The 18045-nt window shown below is 35.1% G+C and overlaps 3 protein-coding genes and 2 pseudogenes across 4 annotated transcripts; 2 read left to right on the top strand and 3 right to left on the bottom strand.

Moving 5' to 3' along the window:
- The first annotated feature begins 529 nt into the window (after positions 1 to 529).
- On the top strand, positions 530 to 1747 carry LOC147942159 (uncharacterized; annotated as a pseudogene).
- Positions 1748 to 3392: 1645 nt separating this feature from the next.
- LOC104790166 (protein CLAVATA3 INSENSITIVE RECEPTOR KINASE 6-like) lies at positions 3393 to 7051 on the top strand. 2 transcript variants are annotated; one of them, XM_010515867.3, is made up of 11 exons: positions 3393 to 4074; positions 4156 to 4288; positions 4385 to 4456; positions 4544 to 4687; positions 4785 to 4856; positions 4960 to 5019; positions 5196 to 5293; positions 5397 to 5549; positions 5628 to 5969; positions 6052 to 6431; positions 6524 to 7051. In XM_010515867.3, the coding sequence occupies exons 1-11, from the start codon at positions 3918 to 3920 to the stop codon at positions 6851 to 6853; spliced, it is 1941 nt and encodes a 646-aa protein (XP_010514169.2). In that variant the 5' UTR covers positions 3393 to 3917; the 3' UTR covers positions 6854 to 7051. The 2 variants fall into 2 exon arrangements, with proteins under 2 accessions (XP_010514169.2, XP_087311870.1); XM_087455744.1 differs by having other exon boundaries at positions 3768 to 4288.
- A 141-nt stretch (positions 7052 to 7192) lies between these two features.
- On the bottom strand, positions 7193 to 8382 carry LOC147942158 (putative F-box protein At1g12855; annotated as a pseudogene).
- Positions 8383 to 8682: 300 nt separating this feature from the next.
- On the bottom strand, positions 8683 to 10797 carry LOC104790165 (uncharacterized). Its single transcript, XM_087455832.1, has 2 exons — positions 10599 to 10797; positions 8683 to 9727 (listed from the first exon to the last, which is right to left on the bottom strand). The coding sequence occupies exon 2, from the start codon at positions 9693 to 9695 to the stop codon at positions 8898 to 8900; it is 798 nt and encodes a 265-aa protein (XP_087311958.1). The 5' UTR covers positions 9696 to 9727; positions 10599 to 10797; the 3' UTR covers positions 8683 to 8897.
- Positions 10798 to 12962: 2165 nt separating this feature from the next.
- LOC104790164 (ceramide synthase LOH1) lies at positions 12963 to 15251 on the bottom strand. Its single transcript, XM_010515865.3, has 6 exons — positions 14758 to 15251; positions 14203 to 14441; positions 13953 to 14108; positions 13667 to 13852; positions 13412 to 13596; positions 12963 to 13329 (listed from the first exon to the last, which is right to left on the bottom strand). Exons 1-6 carry the CDS (start codon positions 14893 to 14895, stop codon positions 13298 to 13300), a joined length of 936 nt encoding a protein of 311 aa, XP_010514167.2. The 5' UTR covers positions 14896 to 15251; the 3' UTR covers positions 12963 to 13297.
- Positions 15252 to 18045: the final 2794 nt, after the last annotated feature.

The raw sequence follows: 18045 nt of genomic DNA, 5'->3' as shown, positions 1-18045 counted from the left end.
AATAAAGTTCTTGTGTTCTTTACTTTCTGCACTTTATTATTGCCTCATCCGCATTTACAAGTGGTATCAGAGCGGGTTCTCGATAGAGATTAAGTCTAGTTTCGGGTAGATCAAGGGTGAGGGTAGTTTAGGAAGTAAGGCAGAGCTTTGAATCAGTTGTGATGACTTCATACAGAGAAGGCACGTCTATGTCAAGACCACCGTTGCTTGATTCAACGAATTACAGGTATTGGAAGGTTCGTATACAAGCGTTTATTAGTAACCTTGATGAAGATTGCTGGAATTCGATTAAGCTTGGTTGGGAGCCTCCTAAACTTGTGGATGAGAAAGGGGTTGAGAGTCTTAAGCCTAGGGATAAGTGGATTACTGCAGAGAAAAAACTATCAAGTTGTAATTCGACAGCCAAGACAACGATTTACAATGCTATTGATTCAAGCCAGTTCAAGTTAATTTCTCAATGTGTATCAGCTCAGAAAGCAAGGAAGTTGACATTTGAGTAGCTCTTAAGGTATCATCTTGTGAAGATTCAATGGCTATGTTATCAAGACAATTTGCTAAATTTCTGAAGCGTAAGGGCGAAGAGAAGAAAAGTAGAATGGGTGAAGAGATGAAGACTTCATCAAAGAATGTTCAATGTTTTGAATGCAAAGGATATGGTCATGTACGGTCTAATTGTGCCAATCTACAAAAGCATAAGAAGAAGGCTGTGAATGTTGTTACTAGTGATTCTGAAACTGATTCAGATAAAGAAGAATAACTGAAGAATTTTGTGGCGTTTACAACTTTTGAAGATAGTACTGAATCAGTATCTGCATCAGCGTCTGCATCAGTGTGTGCAACTGCTTCTGAACTTGCAGCAAAACCTGCAACTGCATCTGAACATGAATCTGATAGTGATAGTGATGGAGAGGATATGAGTTATGAAGAACTTGGTAAGAGCTATGAGAAGTTGTATGCACATTGGCTTAAGGTAGTTGATGATAATTCAGTTTTGATTAAGGAAAAGCTCGAGTTAGAGGCTAAAGTCGTTGAAGCAGAGAAACATGCAACAAAGAAGGGAGAAGAAGCATTACTAGCTAAAGTGAAACTTGAAGAAACTCAAAAGAATTTGAGGATGCTTAATAATGGTACAAAGAAGTTGGATCATATTCTGAGTATTGGCAAGATAGATAAGTGTGGCCTTGGATATGAAGGAAAAGTTTCAAAATCGGATCCAGTGTTTGTTTCAACTAGAAAAATCACGTCTGCATCAGGAATTGTGTCAGCGACTGCTTCAAAGACTGCATCAAATACTACTTCAGAGACTGGTTTTGTGAAAGAGCAGAATGCACCTAGAAACGTTTTTCGACCTGTTTGTCATCATTGTGGTGTTGTTGGGCATATTAGGCCAAGATGTTTCAGATTATTGAGAGAGAGAAGCCGAATAGAGAATGCTTTTGATGTAAGGTTTCATGGTCCTACATGTTATCATTGTGGAGTTCAAGGACATATTAAGAGGAATTGTTTCAAGTTCATTCAAGAGGTTAACAATGGAGGTCTAAGGCACAACAAGATTTGGGTCAGAAAAGATAATTTCTATGGAGGTGGTGTACTAGGCTATCAACCGCGTATTGCAAAGCGGGGAGAATTTTCTTGTTAGTTTTGACCATGTTGTGACTCATTCAGGGGGAGAATGAAGATGTGTTTGGTGATGGTGTTTAAGTGTTTGAACTGATGAGTTCACAAGCATAGTCAAAAAGGGGGAGAATGAAGATGTATTGGTTTGTCTGAACTAGTGTCTGTGTGATTCAAGACGTGATACAGGATTGTTGTTGTTTTATGTGCTTGAGAAGTTTATAGAAGGTTTGAGAAGACAATATTGAAGGAACATTTGATGATGAATTGAAGATGAAAACTACTATTTATTGGGTTGATTAAATTGGAGTTTTACAAGGAAAAGGAAAATAGCAAAAAGGAAAAAGTCATTTTCTTATGGAATTTGGAAATCTTCTCCTATGGTGATTAGGAAGTCTTGATGGATATATAAAGAGGTGTTGGGCACGTCTTAGAGAAATAAGAGAGCTGAGGCATAAAGATAAATCCTAGGGAGCTTTCTGTGTTTGTGTGCGGCTTAGTTTCGCGGTTTGGTGCTTGTGTGATCAAGCTTCTTTGTTCGTCGGTGTGACGTGTGTGTGAAGGTTGCTCAAGAGAGTTGAAGATCTGAAGTCTAGGCTCAGGTGGAGTTTAGCCCAAGGTTAGGTTATCTTCGTTTAAATCTAGGCTTGGTGTTAGTCTAGTTAAGGGTAGAGATTTAGATTTCATGTTATAGAACGGAGCGGTGAATTAAGAGGGTTGTGATTGATTTACGCATTTGCGAATAGGTTGTATTTGCTTTCTTATTCTAGTGCAATCGAAATCTGGACATGGTCCCGGAGAATAAGAAAAACCGAACCTCATTAACAAAGTTCTTGTATTTTTTACTTTCAGCACTTTATTATTACTTCATCCACATTTTTAAAAATTAGCTAAGTTATTTATATTGTTTATTTTGTTCTTCTAATATTTTTCTTTAATTTTCGACCAATTGTAAAGCTGTCAATCATTGATTCTTTATTTGGCATTTCGAGTTTTGGAGTTTCTCATTTTAACTTCATTTGTGTTTTTCATATTATTAATTTCTTAATAATTCTTAATCCTGCCCCTCTAATATATATATATATATATATATATATTTGTCAAAGTACCTCATGATATTCCACCGCTTTAAATATGCATTTGACATAACGAAAAAAAAACCCATCCATTTGGCTATAGCACATGATACGTTATATATATTTTAAATCAAACTGTTTATAAAAATGGTTGACAAAAATACTTTATAACAATTAACAAATTCAGAGAATACTTTTGATAGAAAAAAGAAGAACAATTTTTAATTTTTAATACATTAATGAATAGTTATGAAGATAGTAATAAATATTAAGAGTGATTAGTGGGAATAAAAGCAGAATTAAAGCGAGTCATTAAAAAATGAAAAAGAAAAGAAAAAAGGAAAATTCACTCGTCACAGACTCACAGTGTCTCTCATAGGCACAACGAGTGTCCCACTGTATCATTCACAGTTTATCCCACTTTGTGTTACATCAAAATAATTTCACACTTTTTTTTGTAAAAAGATTTTTTTTTATAAATCAAATATATATGATTAATGAGTCTTTCACACACACTCTATTTGTTCGAGGCCACTTACTTATAGTTTTATACTTTTATTAGGTTAAATAAAATAACAGTTTAATGGTGCTTACCACATGAATTCACTTTTTACCTGCTCCATTTGAATATTTTACGTTCATATGTTTGTTCCTATCCCAAAATATCCTATTTTATCGTTTGTTGCCGTCCTAGATAGATCCGAGAAGATTGAGTCTATTGATCCTCTAGACATAGAACAACCAGAGCTTTGGAATCCAACATATACATAACTTACAAATGGAGAAAGTTTGTAAATCTTTAGTTTTTGTTACAAATTCTCTATTCTCATATTTGTAGAAAGTTTGTAAATCTTTATTTTTTCATAACGATAATACATAAAAAACCTTATCTGAATGTTTTCTCAAATGCTTGAAAACAATGCAAAGAAACATTACCATTTTTTTTCTCAAAAAAAAAAAAACATAACCATTTTTTTTTTCACCCTGACCTTTTCCAGTTTACAGTCTTAAAGGGCTATTAGATAATAATTGGCAGACAAATCTTTGCCTTTCTCTCCTTCTCTCTCTTTCACTCTCAGTCACATACACTTCCAAATCAAAATCCTCTGTTCCATCGTTTTCCCTAGTAACCTCCAAACAAGGAACTGAAAGCTGAATATTTCATATACAAAAGAGAAAGAAACCTCAAACTCTGCACCTTAGAGAGATTAAGAATCTCAAGTTTTGATGCAAGAAGAACAAACTTTGATTAAGACAAAGATGATGCAGAGAACAAGAGAAGTCAAAAAGAGTTGTGCTTTGTTTTCTGTAACCTTCTTCTTCTTTATCTGTTTCCTCTCTTTTTCTTCTGCAGAGCTCACAGACAAAGGTGTTAATTATGAAGGTAATATTCATCAAAACATAATCTTCTTCCTCTCTCTGTCTTTTGTTTATCTTGTTAAAACATGCTTCCTTTTTTTTTTAGTTCTTGCCTTAATAGGAATCAAAAGCTCACTGATTGATCCTCATGGAGTTCTAATGAATTGGGATGACACAGCAGTTGATCCATGTAGCTGGAACATGATTTCTTGCTCTCCTGATGGCTTTGTCTTAAGCCTGTAAGCACTCACACAACACACAAAACACACACACACACACACAAGCACACATATGTGTAAGCATGTTCACAATTTTTTACTTATATGTGTATGTAGAGGAGCTCCAAGCCAGGACTTGTCAGGAACTCTTTCATCAAGTATTGGCAATTTAACATATCTACAGACTGTGTAAGTTTTTTCTTTAAGCAATTAAGGCATTGTTTCTTCATCTCTTATTTACTATAAATATTCTACTGTACTTGTTTTTTGATACAGGCTATTGCAGAACAATTACATAACAGGACATATCCCTCATGAGATTGGGAAATTGATGAAACTCAAAACACTTGATCTCTCTACTAATAACTTCACTGGTCAAATTCCACTCACTCTTTCTCATTCCACAAATCTTCAGTACTTGTAAGATTTTATCCATTTATCAAAACTTTTCATTATATATATAATTTATAAAACTATTTATGGAAAGATTGTTTTTGTGTTGAAAATTGTGGAGCAGGAGGGTTAATAATAACAGCCTGACAGGAACAATTCCAAGCTCATTGGCAAACATGACCCAACTCACTTTTTTGTACATTCTCTTTCTTTTTATTTTATTTTTTTTTTCATTTTCTTCTTTATATATAAATAATGTATGTATATATGTTCATATATTTCGAAATTATTTGTTTTAGGGATTTTTCGTACAATAACTTGAGTGGACCAGTTCCAAGATCACTTGCCAAAACATTCAAGTAAGTCTATTTCTGTGAAAGAATATATGTCTGCTCTGTTTTTACTCTGTTTTGAGAAAGAAACAGTGTAATTGTAAATTCCATTGTCTTTTCTCTGTAATTTATCCACTTCTAAACGTTACCAAAGTTATACTATATAGTTTTTTATTTAACAGTTTTTGTTACTTGTTATCCAGTGTAATGGGCAATCCTCAGATTTGTCCAACTGGAACTGAAAAAGATTGTAATGGGACTCAACCTAAGCCAATGTCAATTACCTTGAACAGTTCTCAAAGTAAGTTAAATCTAAAAAAATTCAGTCTTAAAAAAAAACGAATGTGATAACTGAATCCTATGGAATGTAAGCTAAACCGTTTTTTTTGTTGTTATTTGGTTAGATAAATCATCTGATGGAGGAACAAAAAACCGGAAAATTGCGGTAGCTTTCGGTTTAAGCCTTGCTTGTGTTTTCTTGTTGATCATTGGCTTTGGTTTTCTTCTTTGGTGGAGAAGAAGACATAACAAACAAGTATTATTCTTTGACATTAATGGTAAGTTTCACATTGAAAAAATCATATCTTTTTTAACTGCAATCTATTGAATGCGATGTGAATTTGCACCTTTTTTAGAGCAAAACAAGGAAGAAGTATGTTTAGGGAATCTAAGGAGGTTTAGTTTCAAAGAACTTCAATCTGCAACGAGTAACTTCAGCAGCAAGAATCTTGTCGGAAAAGGAGGGTTTGGGAATGTGTATAAAGGTTGTCTTCACGATGGAACCATCATCGCGGTCAAGAGATTGAAGGATGTAAATAATGGCGGTGGAGAGATTCAGTTTCAGACTGAGGTTGAGATGATAAGCCTCGCCGTGCACCGGAACCTCCTCCGTCTTTACGGCTTATGTACTACTTCCTCTGAACGGCTTCTAGTTTATCCTTACATGTCCAATGGCAGTGTCGCTTCTCGTCTCAAAGGTAGTTTAAACACCACTAATTAAGCTCGATTCCTATACATGAATTGACACGGTTTATGATTCGTGTGAATGGCCTTTCGCAGCTAAACCGGTATTGGATTGGGGCACAAGAAAGCGGATAGCATTAGGAGCAGGAAGAGGGTTACTGTATTTGCACGAGCAATGCGATCCAAAGATCATTCACCGTGACGTCAAAGCTGCTAACATACTTCTTGATGATTACTGTGAAGGGGTTGTCGGAGATTTCGGGTTGGCTAAGCTTTTGGATCATGAGGAGTCGCACGTGACAACCGCCGTGAGAGGAACAGTTGGTCACATTGCACCTGAGTATCTCTCAACAGGACAATCTTCGGAGAAGACAGATGTGTTCGGTTTCGGGATTCTTCTTCTCGAATTGATTACTGGATTGAGAGCTCTTGAATTCGGAAAAGCAGCAAACCAGAGAGGAGCCATTCTTGATTGGGTAAGAAGTAAAAGAGTTAAAAAAAATGATATTCTTGTTTCAATTAGGTCAAAATACTCACTTCTAGGGGTTTCCTTTGGGATTACTTGTAGGTGAAGAAACTACAACAAGAGAAGAAGCTAGAACAGATAGTAGACAAGGATTTGAAGAGCAACTACGATGGAATCGAAGTGGAAGAGATGGTTCAAGTGGCTTTGCTTTGTACACAGTATCTTCCGGTTCACCGTCCTAAGATGTCTGAAGTTGTGAGAATGCTTGAAGGCGATGGTCTTGTTGAGAAATGGGAAGCTTCTTCTCAGAGAGCAGAAACCAATAGAAGTTACAGTAAACCTAACGAGTTTTCTTCCTCTGAACGTTATTCAGATCTTACAGACGATTCCTCGGTGCTGGTTCAAGCTATGGAGTTATCAGGTCCAAGATGACATTAGAAAGTATATATCGATTTGGGTTTGTCAAAAACATATATAAACTTGTGTATTTTTGTTTTATGCTACAATCTTGTACAGGTTTTGGTGTCAGAAAGACATATCTTTTTCTAAGTGCCTGTCCAAAAAATTATCCTATAGATACGGTTCTGTTCGATCTTTACTTAAATGAGATTCCTCTGTTTCTTCAAGAAAGATGAGACTTGAGAGCTTCTTGAGACTTAAAGAGTGAGATTAGTAAGACACTTAAATAGGACTAGTTGATGCAAAAACTATAAAACAGCTGAAAGTGTAGCTTTAAGAGCACGTAAAGAAGTGGACTTTCATCACAAGGGATCACAAGGGACATGCAAAACTTGGAAAATAAGGAAGAAGAGCACTGTCAATGCGACGAGGAGGCCGAGAATGAGGAAAGATGCAATTGTCAATGAGAGTAAAGTTTAGGGGTTCAGATAGGGAGAGACTTTTGGAACAGGGTCTTGAGAGCATCTTGTCACCGGGCATTTTGGAAAGTGCCATAAGTTTGAGGAGCGAAGAGTAATGAGAATCAAACCAATTGGAAGTAATCTTGTTCAAGTCAAAGGAGAACATCTTGTCCATTATCGATAATGTCCCTCCTATGTTGTGGTTAGTGAGCCTTCAAACGTGTTGCATACCATCTGCGACCATCTCCATCTGTCTCTGAAAGTCAACACAAGACCACGGTCATCATCTACAATTTCCATAAACATATCAACAGATGATGATGCATCAATAATCGGATTTGGAACTATTCGAAACACCTCCATGTGAAGATCAAAAGCAACTAACTTAGTCTTTCCTTTGCTGAGCCAATAAAGCCATCCGTTAGCAAAAGCTGGTGCATGCTCGTGCTTTATCCTATGATGATGAGGAGGTGGAGTCACCTGCCTCCATTTCTTAGCACTGAAATCGAAAACCTCGCATGATGTTGAGGTGTTCTTGTTACTTTTCTCCTGTCCTTCATGGCTTCATGCAACAATGAGGTGTGTTTAATCGTATGCAACCACTAGTTTTTATGTTCATAATGCTTCTGTTGAAACCTGGAAAGAGGGAGCTTCTGAGACCACTTTGTGTCTGGGTTTATCACCTCGATTGGTTCTGTCATGTCCACACCACTAAGCAGAAAAGAACCATCAAAACTCTTGGAAAACAGCATCGTCCTCTCTCTGTATTTATTGCTTGTTAAGTATTCTTCTTCTTCGACTAGACGAGTCAAAGACCACTCCAACCTCATGGTCTTTATAGTAATGTTTAATGGCGTAGACAGGTCTCTACCTTCATAGATACAGATAAATTTGGGTATTTCTTCATGAAATACCTAGACTTTATCGTATATGCCCCCAATGTTTAGACACGTTTTGGAATCTAAGTAGGGATTCCACTGGAAGCCTCACCATAATCTCGTCTAACACATCGTCGTTGGGTATCTCAACCACCTTTGTTTCTCTCTTCCATGATGCATCATCTCCTGCTTTCTCTTTTGATTCTCTTCCGTGGTGCATCATCTTCGGTGTATTTACTTCTGCTTTTTCTTCCTCCCTCTGTAGAGGACGAAGCAATCTTGCCCTTTTTGAACAAACTCATGATATGTTTTGGCTTCTTCTTCTTCGTGTCTTCAATCCTTTTCTCCTATTTACTTATAAGGACGTTCGCATGCTGACATTGGAATTAGAAAATTCTAGTTTTTCCATTTTTATTTCTAAATTCCTAATGGATCCTTAATTTCCAATTTTTTCTTTATCTATTTTGGGAGTGATGTTTGCATGCATGCATAGGCTTATTTTGCGATGAAGGCCTGAGGAAAATTTGATTGAAACCAAAACCATTAATAATCTCAGTTTAAGAGTGTAGACAACATGCGACTTTCCCTACGTATACGGGTAGGTGGAGACTAAAACTTGAAAAACTGTTTTTGCAATGAGGACAACACAAGCACACACCTAAAGGTCTCTGTTTTGTCCAACTAAGCATAGAAACAATAAACAACTTTTTTGAGAAAGCTTCCATGTCTCTCTCTGAATCATGTATATAAATCTGAGTCGATCCAAGCATCCTTTTTAAGACCAGCTCTTGACGAATTCTTCTCGAGATCTTTGTTCACACTAGCGAGATCCAAACTCGGGACAATGTGCTTCAACAGAGCTCCAACAAATCTTATCACTGAAGGACCAAACTCAGGCCATGAGATCACCAATGTTCCTCTGATGTTCTTTAGCTGACACCGGCTCAAAAGTGAAGCACTCAGACCGTCGATTACACTCCCTGATGGGAAGTAATCCAGATTCACCAAGTGACTTGTAGCTTTCTTCTCAGCGGATGACTCAAGTTTAGCTGCCAATGTTTCGTCTGGTGAGAGTTTACCTCTGAAGTTACGGCTCTGAATGGAATCCAAGATTATAACCCGCTCGGGGATGATGTCTTGGCCAATGAGCAACCTCGACACTAGGTTAGACCGTTCAGGAGATACAGGAAGCTGAACAGAGACGAGGAGGATTGAGTTTTTATCATTGGTGTCACTTAAGGAATATATGTTGCAGGATTTGTCTTCCAAAGAAGGTTCTATGGTGTTTCCAGAAAACGGGACTTCAGGCATGATGAGACTTCCAAGGAGAGTCTTTGAAGGTAAACTGTGGGAAATATAGAGAGAAGGTGAAGATATGGCTATGATGAGTAGAGATGGTCGGAGGGGCAGTTCAGGTTTCGGGTTTGAGAATATGATGAAAGGAGATGGAAGTGTTTCGGGTGGGGGAACAAAGTTGTTAAGATCTTCTTGGAAGAATCTTGAAGGTGGAGGATTCTGGGTAAGTACATCTTCCATTTCTTCTTAGCTTTTATCGAAATCTCACAAACCTGTACCAAGACACGAAACCAAGATGCAGTTAGGTAATGCAACGGGAACTTCAAAATACCTCATCTACATTGTGTGTATACATTACCTACAAAGAGTTGACAATCATGGAATCACAGATCTTGATTAAATAAAGTTTCCTAGATAACCATGAGAATCAGATAAACAACAATGTCACGTAAACCCCAAATCAGGTGATGCAAACACAAACAGTTCTTTGATTCTGATCAAACCCATCATGAAAGCACCAAAAATATAACAGTCACAGGATCAAATATCTCATATTCCAAATATGAATGAGATCAACTAAATCAAAAGCAGACTTGGGTTGGTTCGTAGACATATAAGAACAGCAACTCAACTTATACTCCACAAGCAATGCCAAAAAAAAGATGTAAATCATCAAACAAGTCATAGATCTTCTTCTTCAAAGAACTACTTAAAAGTAACCTAAGAGACTTCAAAATCTACTGAGCTGGTTCAGATCTTATGCTTAATCGTTGAATTTGATTCCTTCAACATTTCTAATCCAAACAAAAGAAAACTGTAGAAACCCAAAAAAAACTAACAAAGAAAAATCGAATCTTTTCCAAACATACGAATCACACTGGTAGCCCAAAATCAAGCTTCTTACAATCTACTGAACAGTGCATAAGAGACTGAAACTCAAAATCCTTAAGAACAGGGTAACGATTCAAACTCAGAATCTACAGAAAAGTCTCAAAATCTATACATTGCAAGAGTTGTGAAGCAAACTAGAGAGTTATCAATTGAAGCGAGATGTATACGAGAATCGCAACGAGAGACGACCCAGGGAACAAAAAGCAAGAAAATTTAGGGTTAAGTGCGGAGAAGGAAGTGAAAAAGATGTACCTTTTTTTGCAGTAGAATCGATCGATGACGAACCCCCAAAAGATTGTTTTCTTATTGTTAGCAATGGTTCAGTCTTCTCGGCCAAGACAGACAGCTAAAACCCCCAAACAAATCTCAAAGGCGAGTGTCGCTATTGTGCGCCTAAGTAAATGCTGATTTTTTATTTCTCTTTTCTTTTTCTTTTCCATTTATTAATGAGACTGTTCTTTCTTTTCAATATATTTGTTAGCAAAATGCTCCCGTGTTTTCGATTTTATAAATTTAACTAGATTTTAATCCGCACTACAGCGCCTACATATAATTTCTATTTTATGTTGTATCTATTTATTAAATATTGAATATTTTGTAAATAGAGAAATAACTAAATTTTTTCGTTGTTGTGCGGCTAAATATTTATATTATTTGTTATTTTTTTTTTCTTTGTATACAATACAACTTGATATTAAATATTAATTATTATAACAAAAAATAAGGGATCTAAATACATAATCAGTAATTATACGCTTTGATTAAGTCACATATTTTCTAATGATTTAATTATTTTATACAATCTTAGTTAAATCAACTTGATTTTATGTCAAATATTTTAATATTAGTAGTGTTGATAAATAATTAAATGAAGATTTAACCGTACTAACACAAATTTAATAATATTTTATTAATTTCAACATGTTCTCTTTATAACTCATCTACTATATAACCACATTATATAATATTTTAGAATTTTTTAATTTTACATATTCGTAATAATTAAAAATTTTATTAAGTTTATATATGTTAATTATAATATTTAAATAATTGTCAATCGAATTTTTTTTTTACGTTAAGAATCAAAGCTCACATATTTTGGAAAACAAATGGGAATCAAGTTGTTTTTTTCTTTGTTTACGAAGGATTCAGATATATAATATCTTCAAAACACAATATAATGTATGGTTAAATATATGATAATTTCTATTTCCATATTCATTGCTGTTATTTTTTAATTGAAATGAAATATAAAATATTTAGGAAACAAAATCTGGAGTAATGTTAGTTTTGGAAAATTTTTAGAGGTTAATGTTGTAAATAACTTTTTAAATAAACAAAAATAAAAGGGCATAACACAAAATGTACTTCAGTGTACTCCTTTGATTTTAAATTAGTTGTAGACTTGTAGTTAAAGTTTTTTTTTTTGTATCTATATTAATTATATTAATAAAATATTAAATTTTGAAGATATATAAAAAAAATAACTACAAAACTTAAGAGAATGACTTTATATTTTTAACAAATTTGATCAATACTCAGATAAATACGTGGAACTAACAATGATACCTGATTTCACGTAATCCGGTATATATTTAGTATGCAAGTAGAAATCCTTAAGAAAAACCGGGATTGTTTTTTTTGGTCGATATGTTGTTCACCAAAATTGTGTATGTAGTGTGGTGAGGAGGTGTGGTGGTGTCCGAACAGAAACTAATCATGCTATTTTCGAGTGTCCGTGGGATTTTTATTAATGCTTGGCGCATATCTAGACTAATTGCTTGGCGAACTGGTTTTTGTGTTTCGCCAAGATCGAGAGAGATAGAAAGAGTTGTATTTTGTTTTCTTCGTCATGTTTTTACTTCAAAACGAAATAGAGATAGATTGGCAGAAAAGATTTGTGTGCGTTCTTTGGTGACTATCGCCTTTTGCAACACTGTTTTTTATTCTATTTTATTTTGGCGTGCTGCACAACTATGACTTTTGCGATTTAACGTTTGTTTTTTTTAATTTCTTTTTCTTTTGTATGTTTAGCGATTGTTTCTTTTTTTTTTTTGGGTGTAATTAGCGATTGTTTCTTTGGGTTCGTGTTGATCATTTTTGTCCCTAGTTCATTTGTCTCAAGTTCTACGCTCACACACACACACACACGCGTATGTGTCGGCTATTCATCTATGCCTACCATTCATCTATACACCTTCACATCCTATACATACTTCACACCTGGCCTATACATCCATCTTATACATCACATCCTATGACATTCATATATACCTTCACATCCTATCTATGTCTAACATACATTCATCTATACCTTCACACCCTATCTATGTCTAACATACATTCATCTATACCTTCACACCCTATCTATGTCTAACATACATTCATCTATACCTTCACACCCTATCTATGTCTAACATACATTCATCTATACCTTCACACCCTATCTATCCCTAACATGCTTATCATCAGGAAAAAAACAAGAAACAACATACAGATATTGGTACCACATGGCACAGTCTAGTCAACTTTCAACAAAGTCTGGCAAAGCTTGATGGAAAAACGCCACACAGTCCTCCCAAGTCCCAAGGAGCTAATTTACGATGAGAGTTTATATGATACAAGGAATTTTGTGTTATTATTGCAAAAGCATAAATGAAGTCCATAAATTAAAAAAAAAAAAAAACTATAGAAGAACAAAATAAACAAGAAATGAAGCAGTTTGAGCAGTGGAGTGTCTAATCAAAATCTTGAATTTGCTCAAACTTTATAGAGAAAACCAATAAACTCAAAAATTCAAATCAGATTGAGAAACCGATCTATTCAAAACGGTTTCATCCAGTTATGATCCTCCGGAACTGTTAAAACTTCTTCTAAAGCAAAACCACCCTGCACTGAATCCGGCTTGATGTTGAACTCTGAAGTCTCTTTGAGTATCCCCAAACATGCGATCAATCCTCGTGTTCATCGTCGCTTTCGGAATCTGCAAAAGACATGAACATTAGTAGAGTTGGTTTCTCTGCCTAAATGGTCCAAGATATCATCATAGACTTTTTCTTGCGTACCTGATCTGACATCTTCGCTAAGCTTGCCTCGATCTTGTACTTGTTTCACAAGCATCCGGTAGATCAAAACCCACCAGAATATATGAAGAACCAGCAGAAAATACAGAAGTGTGTTGAACATGTAGTACAAGATCGGCCCATCGATAGCATGCTTTTCCTTGTCCACAGTCATAATAATTTGATAGCTGCAAATAAAAAAATCACATTACATACATCAAAAAGGCAAGAAAAACACTCAAGAGGATATTTACAAACCTTGTGCTCCAAAGGATCCAGAAAGGATAGTAAATGAGACGTAGAACAACCCATGACAAGGCGAAAAGAACAAAGGAGATACTCGCTAGCGTCTCAGCTCCGCAGTATTTAGACATTTTCCCAATTTCCAAGAACACATCACTCGCATCATGAAGTGCAAGAATAACAGAACCAGCACGAGATAACCTACATCACCAACATTCGAAAAACAAAAGAAGAACAGAGTAAAGATGGATCCCTTTCCTTTCCTTCCCTCCACAAAACTAGTGTATAAACATATATGTACCTGCAGAAGTAGGAGAGGACAATGAGAATAACAGTTGTGATATGATGACCCATCGAAACTCCGAAATCAGACCGTCTTGTTTCCCAAAACACCAAAGCGAATATAGAGTACGTGTAGAATCCAGCAGCAAACATATATAAAAACTTCAACTTTAACCTGCACATAACCAAAAAAAAAAAAAACAAGATTAGTTCAGAGAATCATATTTTACCAAACTCCCATCACAAAAGAGAGGAAAAAAAACTCTTACTTCATCTGTTGGTCAGGCCAAATCTGATCACCAGGACCAATCCAAAAGTAGAGAGTATTTGAGAACCAAGGCTCATTATAAGTGACAGATAAAGCAAGTAGCTCAGCTGAGAGATAGTAAATACACTTCCAAGCTGACTCTTTGAATTTTCGTACTTTTCGACTATTTTTCTTCCTCTCTTTTATGTTGTCACTCTTATTCGTACTCTTCCTTCCATAGATCACAAGATTTGCCAATTTCTACAACCCACCAATAAAACAAACAAAAAATGTAAACTTTCACCTACCAAATCTATAACTTCATCCACATTGCATTTATCTTTCAAAAACAAAAATCTAAACTTTGATGATCAGCAAGTTCATCATACAGAGAGACACGAGCCAAGAGTAATGATTGGTCCTCTCAAGTGTCAATTCATTACTTTTTTTGGTTTGTTGGTTGGTGAAAACTGAAATAAATGCGATTGCAGAAACAAAAAAAAAAAAAACAAATCTTAAAAACACCCACAAAAGGTAAACAAGACAAGAAACAAAAAAAAAAGGTTAAAATTTTTACCTCAAAGACGAATCTATCAAGTAGAAATCGAACTGAAGGGAAGAACACTGCAAAGAGAGGCAAAAAGCCCAAATCTTGGTAATTTGGGTACGATTCTTGTTCCCAATCGATTGATTTCACCGTTTCGAAGACACCCATCTCTGAAAAATCCTCTCTTTCCAAAATCAGATTTTGTTTTTGTTTTTTCTTCTTCTTTTCTACATAAGAATGGAAGGAATCTCGTGTGGTTGACCAGAGGAAGAAAGCAGAGCAAAAGAGATGAGAGAAAAAAAAGTTCAATGCTTGTAGTTTAGATTTAGTAGTAGGATCTCTCAAATCTAATGCAACAATGAGTTGTTTTCTTGATCGGATCAAAATTTGTTTACTCGAGAATCTATTATGTGTATGTGTGAGTGAGTTGCAGCTTGTGCAAAATCTAGAGATAGGCCTTTAGGGTTCGATGGGCTCTTTGCTCTGTTTGTCTTATCTGAATTACTTGAAAAAATCAATTATTTTCTTAAATTATACGAATCTATATATCTTATGTGACAATCTTTTTATTATTTAAATTCGGAATATTTTTAAACACAATTATGCTACTATATGTGAATTATTTTTACAAAATAATAGTTCTTTCATTTGTTTTGTATTTTTTTATCCTCAAAGGATGAATGGGAAAAGCTTCTTGTTTTAGTCAAAACGTTTTATATGTTATTTTTTTAGAGAATATGGACTAAATACCACAAAAATAAAACATAATTAAGAAAATAACATACAAAAAAATAACATAATTGTATAGTGTTTGTGAGAGAATAATCTCTCTTCAAATATAATTATATTTATACTTATTTTATATATTACATTTTTTTTAATATTATATTATTTTTTTCACATAAACAACAAATTCTCTCTCTTTCAATTCTCTATTTCTATTTCTCTCTCTTCTCTTCCTTCATGTTCTCACATCTACTCAATTTTCTCTATTACTTTTTCTCTCTCTTCTCTTCCCTCCTGGTCTCTCACCCTCTCTCTTTTTTCACAATTGACTTTACTAACACATCAAACAACATCAATTCTTTCTTTTTCTGTTTATTTATTCTTTTCTGTTTTTCTCCTTCAAATTGCAGAAGATATATCACTATATGTCTTTGGATTTCAATTTCCGTCGTCGTGCATTTCTGATTTAATTCATGGCATTTTGTTTTGTAACACGCTATTTTATCAAATTACACATGACAACATGTTACTTTATCAAATTTCACGTAACAACATAATATTTCTCTCTTTAATAATCTATTTTCTTAAATTACACGTTATTTGTGAAGATTACATATGCTTTCGTTTGAAAACACGATTTTTAATATGAAAATACTTTTTTTTAAAAATGATACGCTTTTTGTTTTAGTATATACTGATATTTTTATTAACTCACATGTTTTTTCACAAAAAGCAATATGTTGTTGTACTTTTGTCTTTTGTTTAAGGGTTGTTTTGACTTTATCCTTCTCTTGAAAATGGTAGTTACCAAACTTTTCTGACAATGTGGTATTCACTTATTTTTTTTCCAAAATTGTGGTATTCACTAATATTACCCTTTTTTTTTATCATAAGATTAAAATTTTATTCATAAAAGTATTTGGGCTTACAAAAAAAATTACATGTGTTTTTTTGATAAAGATGATTTTTAAAAAGGGTCTCTTCTAAGATATTCTTTTTCAAAAATACTATTTTTAAAAAAGTTTTCATTTTTATTTTCTTGTACACAACTATACTATGTTAAATTAACTTTTCTTTTTTTTACGTAGAATTTAATCATTTTATATAGAAAATATGTACTTTTGAAAATGAGCAACATGAAAGGATATTTTTGAAAAATAACAAAGGAAAAAGGCATAATACCTCTTTAATAAATTCATTATTAACATTTTACATGTATTATAAAAATTATATGTTTGTTTATCATTTTAGTCCCTTTTATTTTTTTTTTGCTTTTAATGTTTTTTCTACTTTTTAAATTTGAACGCACCACTTAGATGCATATTTTCCGTTTGGATCTTGCAATTATTCATTGTTGGTGCAGAAATTGGCAAACCGAATGATTTTAGGATCCGATTAAACCAAGGAATCTCGAGTAAGGCCCGTTAAATGGGCTTGTAAGCAAAAGTCCACAGACATCGTCGAGCCACCTCCTATTTCTCGGAAGCCAACCTCCTACTCTCAAACACATAAAAAGAAAAATACCATAAAAGAAGATTTAGATCTAGATTTTAGGAAATTTTACTTATCTTGTAACCTAATTACTTCATATAAATAATAGAGAGTTCACCCTAGTTTCTCTCCCAAACACGAATATCGAGGCACCACTACCACCACCATCCTCCGACGCCGGTGGGTTTTTTGACCGTCGGCGTCGGGATTTCCCGTCCTTGAACCCTCTGTCGAGTTCCATGTACTATCTTAGAGCAAAGTCTCATTCTTTTTTCCCCTTTTTGTTTCCTCTTTTGAATCGTTACCAAACGATCTCAATTAACCCAAATCGCAGTGAAAGCTTGCTTAACATCTGTTCTAAAAGGAGTCGGGGTTTGGCTAGATCCTCTCCGGGTTTCTCTGTCTCAGCCTCTCTGCTGGCGGCACCAGAGTCCAATTGCCCCCTCAACTCTCGATCTGAAGAGGTGGTCGCCATGGTAGCACCCTCCTCTCCTTCGCCACCTGAGTCTTGCGAGATGAAGACGACACCGAGGGATAACGAAGGTTTCTACAGAGATTCGACTCGCCTCCGTTACTCGACTCCCGCCTCACTCACACACACAAGTCACGCGTTGAGCTTGGCAGAACAGAGCATGCTTTCAACAGAGAGTTTGAAGCTCCTTTCACTCTCTTCAGGCAACCGCCGTGCGTCTCCATCTCCTAGGTCTCTCACAGTATCTCTAAGATCTGTATGGACGAACCAAGTATCTACTCTTGGTCTGCAAGCATCCCAAGTGCTACTGCCCAAATCTCCAAAATCCAGGTTACCTCTAGCTATTCCCTTGTTATCCGAGAAACACTTCCTAGGGTCTTTGGTCGATCTCCTTGTTCGAAGACTGCATTGCAGACTCCATTGGCCTAGAGTGTTTTTGGATTTTAGAGTTTATGCTAGATCCCTGGTTGTTGCTCAACTTGTGTTATTGCTTAATGGGTATCTCAACTGGATAGATTTTGATTTATGAACCATCTATCGCATCCAGTTCTCAACCTAAACCCCTAAACCAATCCCTGAGTATGCTACCACCAACCCATAAGAACAAGTCGGCTTCAACTCTTTTATTG

Source organism: Camelina sativa, chromosome 6 (assembly GCF_030686135.1).
Source record: "Camelina sativa cultivar CO46 ecotype springtype chromosome 6, ASM3068613v1".
Lineage (NCBI taxonomy): Eukaryota > Viridiplantae > Streptophyta > Magnoliopsida > Brassicales > Brassicaceae > Camelina > Camelina sativa.
Note: the sequence above shows the minus strand (reverse complement) of the source record. Positions and strands in the feature narration are given on the sequence as shown.

Bases quoted from the DNA above. Each gene is read 5' to 3' on its own strand.
- LOC104790166 (XM_087455744.1), top strand. From the start codon at position 3,918: ATGCAAGAAGAACAAACTTTGATTAAGACAAAGATGATGCAGAGAACA. The intron at 4,457-4,543 runs GTAAGTTTTTTC...TTTTTGATACAG, and splicing joins TTAACATATCTACAGACTGT to GCTATTGCAGAACAATTACA. The intron at 5,970-6,051 runs GTAGTTTAAACA...GGCCTTTCGCAG, and splicing joins TGTCGCTTCTCGTCTCAAAG to CTAAACCGGTATTGGATTGG.
- LOC104790165 (XM_087455832.1), bottom strand. From the start codon at position 9,695: ATGGAAGATGTACTTACCCAGAATCCTCCACCTTCAAGATTCTTCCAA.
- LOC104790164 (XM_010515865.3), bottom strand. From the start codon at position 14,895: ATGGGTGTCTTCGAAACGGTGAAATCAATCGATTGGGAACAAGAATCG. The intron at 13,597-13,666 runs GTTTGTAAATAT...TTTTATTTGCAG, and splicing joins TGGATCCTTTGGAGCACAAG to CTATCAAATTATTATGACTG. The intron at 13,330-13,411 runs GTACGCAAGAAA...TGTCTTTTGCAG, and splicing joins TAGCGAAGATGTCAGATCAG to ATTCCGAAAGCGACGATGAA.